At 44.1% G+C, this 3,905-nt stretch overlaps 1 protein-coding gene across 1 annotated transcript; it reads right to left on the bottom strand.

The window, feature by feature from the left end:
* Window positions 1-84: 84 nt before the first annotated feature.
* On the bottom strand, window positions 85-2,279 carry LOC113156598 (DNA ligase 1). The gene is made up of 3 exons (XM_026351832.1): window positions 2,203-2,279; window positions 203-1,796; window positions 85-138 (listed from the first exon to the last, which is right to left on the bottom strand). The coding sequence occupies exons 2-3, from the start codon at window positions 1,766-1,768 to the stop codon at window positions 85-87; spliced, it is 1,620 nt and encodes a 539-aa protein (XP_026207617.1). The 5' UTR covers window positions 1,769-1,796; window positions 2,203-2,279.
* Between the last annotated feature and the right edge of the window lie 1,626 nt (window positions 2,280-3,905).

The raw sequence follows: 3,905 nt of genomic DNA, 5'->3' as shown, positions 1-3,905 counted from the left end.
CTGACTTTGTCGGTCTCTCCATTCTGAGTTTGTTCATCCTGGGGAGTACTACAGCATATTTGGCCTCTATCTCTTTCTCTTCAGCTAGGGCTGGTCCCCCTCGTTCCTCTTCTGCCTCTTCCTGAGCGGCAGCTCTCTCTTTGGTCATTTTATCCTCAGAGGAGCTTCTGGATTTCCTGCCGGCCAGGCTGGTTTTACTGACCGCTCTCATGGCCATCCTGTGTTTGAGGATCATGCCCTTGGATTTTCTAGTGCCTTGTTTCTGTTTTATGGCCCGAAGAGAGAGCCAGCGAGAAACCCCAATGACTTTAGTCCAGGCAGAAAGCTTTTTTCTGACGTTTAACCCCTTTGGCATTTTCTGCTGAATCCAACCAGACACTCGACGAAGAGTCCTCACACCTTTTCGTTCTGCCATCGAGCGTTCTTTGGGCTTGCTGGACGCCTCATCCGTGACCTCACTCACTGACGTTTCCTCAGCAGGCTTTGCTAACTTAATCTTTTTTGCTTTGTCTCGGAGAGATGCCATCTTGACGTTTCCCAGCAGCATACTCTGTGGTCGCCCCTTGGGGATGCTTTCAGCTTCCTGCTCCACCCGGGGCTCCAGTATGGCTTTGAGGTCTTTACCTTTGGCTTTGAGAAGCGTTATTTGGTTTTGGCCTTTGATGGCTTTGGACAGTGTTGGTTCATCCTCTTCCTCTGTGTCTGGATCAGCTTCAACTGGAGTCCCTTTCTTTTTGATCATCTTTGTTTTTGCTCCAACCTTTTGGAGCTTACCTTTTGCTGTGCCGTCCTTGTTCGCAGTAAAACCTGTCAGCGGTGGAGCCTCCTCTGTTGCAGAACCGGGTTTGTCTTTGCCTTTCAGCTGCTTCTTTTTGTTCTTTTTTTCTTCCTTGGCTTTTTCTTTGAGTTCCTTTTCTAACTGTTGCTTTTCTGCTTTGGCTCTCTGTTTTTCTGCCTTCTCAGCCTTCACATCTGCTTTGGTTTTTTTAAACATCTTGTGTTTCTGCCGCTGTGCAGACTCTGAGGGACGGGGAGTGGGTCTGCGTCTCAACACTTTAGTAGCTCTTGTCTTTTCAGAGACGTCCTCCTGGTTTAGTTGACTGTCTTTACCCCCATCACTGACGGCACCATCAGATACCTTCTCGTTTTCCTCTGAACTGGATGCAGCTGGTTCAACCTCAGAGTCACTTCTGGATTTGGCTTCCTCCACAAGTTCTCCGTCTGCTTCTTTTTTTCTTGTGTGTTTGGTATCGCTCTGACTATCCGACACCTCACTCTCCTGTGTCTCTGCTGGATCTTCATTACTTTCCCTGTGCTCTTCCTTCTCGTCATCACTACTGTCCTCTGCAGTTGAGTCTGCCGAGCCTCCTGCATCACTCCCTGATTCCTCCTCTTCCTCCTCCTCCTCCTCGCTTTCTGTCACTTTGTCACTGCTCTTGTTTTCAGGCTTGGTGGAGAGCTTGTTGTTGACTGTCCTTTGTTTTGAAGGGAGTGATTTGGGTGGATTTTTGCGTTTGGTGGTTTTGCACTCTGTAATCTCTTTTTCATGTTGAGGTTGTGATCTATCATTTTTTTCACTCTTCTTATTGTGCTTCACTTCTGAATATGCTGAATTCCCTTTTCCTTTCTGTGGCACTTTAGAGGGAGGCTGAGATGCTTCAGAACTATTCTGTCTCACGTTTTTCTGTTGGCTTTCATTTTTGGCTGTCTTTGGCTTTGCCCTTTGCCCCACTACATTTGTTTTACCCTGGGACTTAAATAGTGACATGGCAGACAGTTGTTCAAATTTGAAAATCCTTACAAAATAAGAAAAAAAGGTATTACCATACAGAGTAGATCAGTCTTTAGGAAATTTAATTTCTTTCAGCAATAAACTTTAATAAACGTAACACTTAATCAGTCAGATTCAGCGGAACCTGTTTTAAATCCACAATTTACTTTGATCTATATATGAAGGCAAAAATCTGTATAATGAAATTAGGCAAAAGAGCAATAAAGCAAAATTCTGTCTGTTTAACTTTTCTCTGCTAGATCATAACTCTTTTTTTCCCTTTGCAACAGCACACAACAGTTTTTATCTACAGGTCACATCTAAACGGCAGTGAAAGGCCGTCTTTAGATCTCCCTAAATGTAGCTGTATAGCCTGTGCACCCTGGGGGGGGGGAAGCAGTAAGAGCTCATTTCAATGCAATATAGCTTACCAGGCTTCTCAGGTGATACCAAGGCATGGCTGGGGGGCTGCAGAGTGCACTGCCTTGTCCTCATGTGCAGGCGTCAGTGATACATACGCGTACCCACAGTCAGCAGGAGAACTGAGGGGCAGTTACAAACTAATATCCCACCCACCTATATCATACAGAAAGACAGAGCCACAAACACTACACACACCCAACAAAGGTTTGTGTGTGGCTCCTACACACAAAGGTGAGCTGGCGTGCATCGACACGCACAAACACAAACACAAAGTGCCTTCTGAATAATTCAGCTTTATCTTTGAGGTTGTGCGGCTCCGCCGGCGTCCATGTCGCCAGCTGGTAAATGCGGGGGAGGAAAGGTGAGAGGTGCGGCTTAGAACGATCAACAATAGGTGCTGATGGAGGGGAGAGGGAGACAAAGAGAAAGATGAAGGACGGAGGGTTCATTACTTGGCCTTTTCCTCTGGGAGAGGAAGTCTATCAGTGTGTGCTGGAATGCCGACTGACCTCATTTTTAAACTTTCAATATTACATAATTATTTGGACAATGATACTGAACTTTGAGTGAAATGCTGGAAACCAAATGTTGAACGTGACTCTGTGACTGAGCACTAGGATTATTTGTCCAATTGCATTTATCCTTTTAGGCACGCTGTGACTACAGCGGATTAGGGTGGTTCTGTTCTGTTACACTCTGCAGCCTCATACCTGTGTTTTTTTTCTACGCTTTTCATTCAACTTAAAGGTGCATTATAAACCAAAAATGCTTCAGATGGCTTTATTCCCTATCATAACATCTACACAAGTTATTCAGCTTGTGCTGTAAGCTGAATATATAAAAGGTAGACAAAGGTAGGGATACTCGAGCGTAACACATTTAGGCTTTAAACCAAAGGTCCAGGAAGCAAGCCATCAGTTTATAGCCCGTTTAACACCCTCAGGTAGCTAATGACAGCGACTCATCTTGCAGGGTCATCTGCCTCTAACGTAGCTGCTGCTGTTAGCTGGCCCAGCCTGAGCCAGGTCCACAGAGAGCTCAGGTTGCAGCAAACTCTGTGTTGCTCAAGGCAATTAGTAGACAAAGCGCCTCATTCTATAATGGATGATCAAAACTCTAGGTTGTGCGTGTATGACAACTGATCCCTCCTTTATGCGTTTCCCCAGAGACGGCCTGGCCACTGTGGTTCACAAAGACCAAGATTATAGCTGGGACATTAAGGAGGAAAAAAAAAAAAAACTCAAAGAGATCACAGAGTTTAGTAATGTAATCAGACAGGCCAAAATGATGGCTTGGAAGTCTAAATGTTAGCCTTGGAGCACAGACGGACTCACAGAACCAACATCTACAGTGGCAAGAAAGAGTATGTGAACCTTTTGGATTTTTGTGGTTTCCAGCAATTATTTATCATAAATCGTGATTTGATCTTCATCTAAGTCAAGACTACTAACCAATATAATGTGTATATAATGTATTATAAAATAATAACACAAAACATTCTGATATTTCACGTCTTTATCGAGAACAACCATAAAAACTTTATTGTGATAGTGGAAAAAGTAAGTGAATGGCTGATAATGACTGGCATTGAACTTTAAGTATGCATATTTGAGAATAGGCTTATGTGAGACATGCCCCCATCAAAAGGAGTTTTAAGAAACATTTATCAATAAGGAAACAACCCCGAGTCACAGCCAAAGATTTGAAGGCA

The sequence above is a fragment of the Anabas testudineus genome, chromosome 19 (assembly GCF_900324465.2).
Source record: "Anabas testudineus chromosome 19, fAnaTes1.2, whole genome shotgun sequence".
NCBI classification, from domain to species: Eukaryota; Metazoa; Chordata; class Actinopteri; order Anabantiformes; family Anabantidae; genus Anabas; species Anabas testudineus.
This window is presented reverse-complemented; position numbering and strand designations above follow the sequence as displayed.

Excerpts from the sequence above, each read along its gene's own strand:
- LOC113156598 (XM_026351832.1), bottom strand. The coding sequence starts at position 1,768 with ATGTCACTATTTAAGTCCCAGGGTAAAACAAATGTAGTGGGGCAAAGG. Across the intron at positions 139-202 it reads ACAGGATGGCCATGAGAGCG|AGAGAGCTGCCGCTCAGGAA; the intron begins GTCAGTAAAACC and ends AAATGACCAAAG.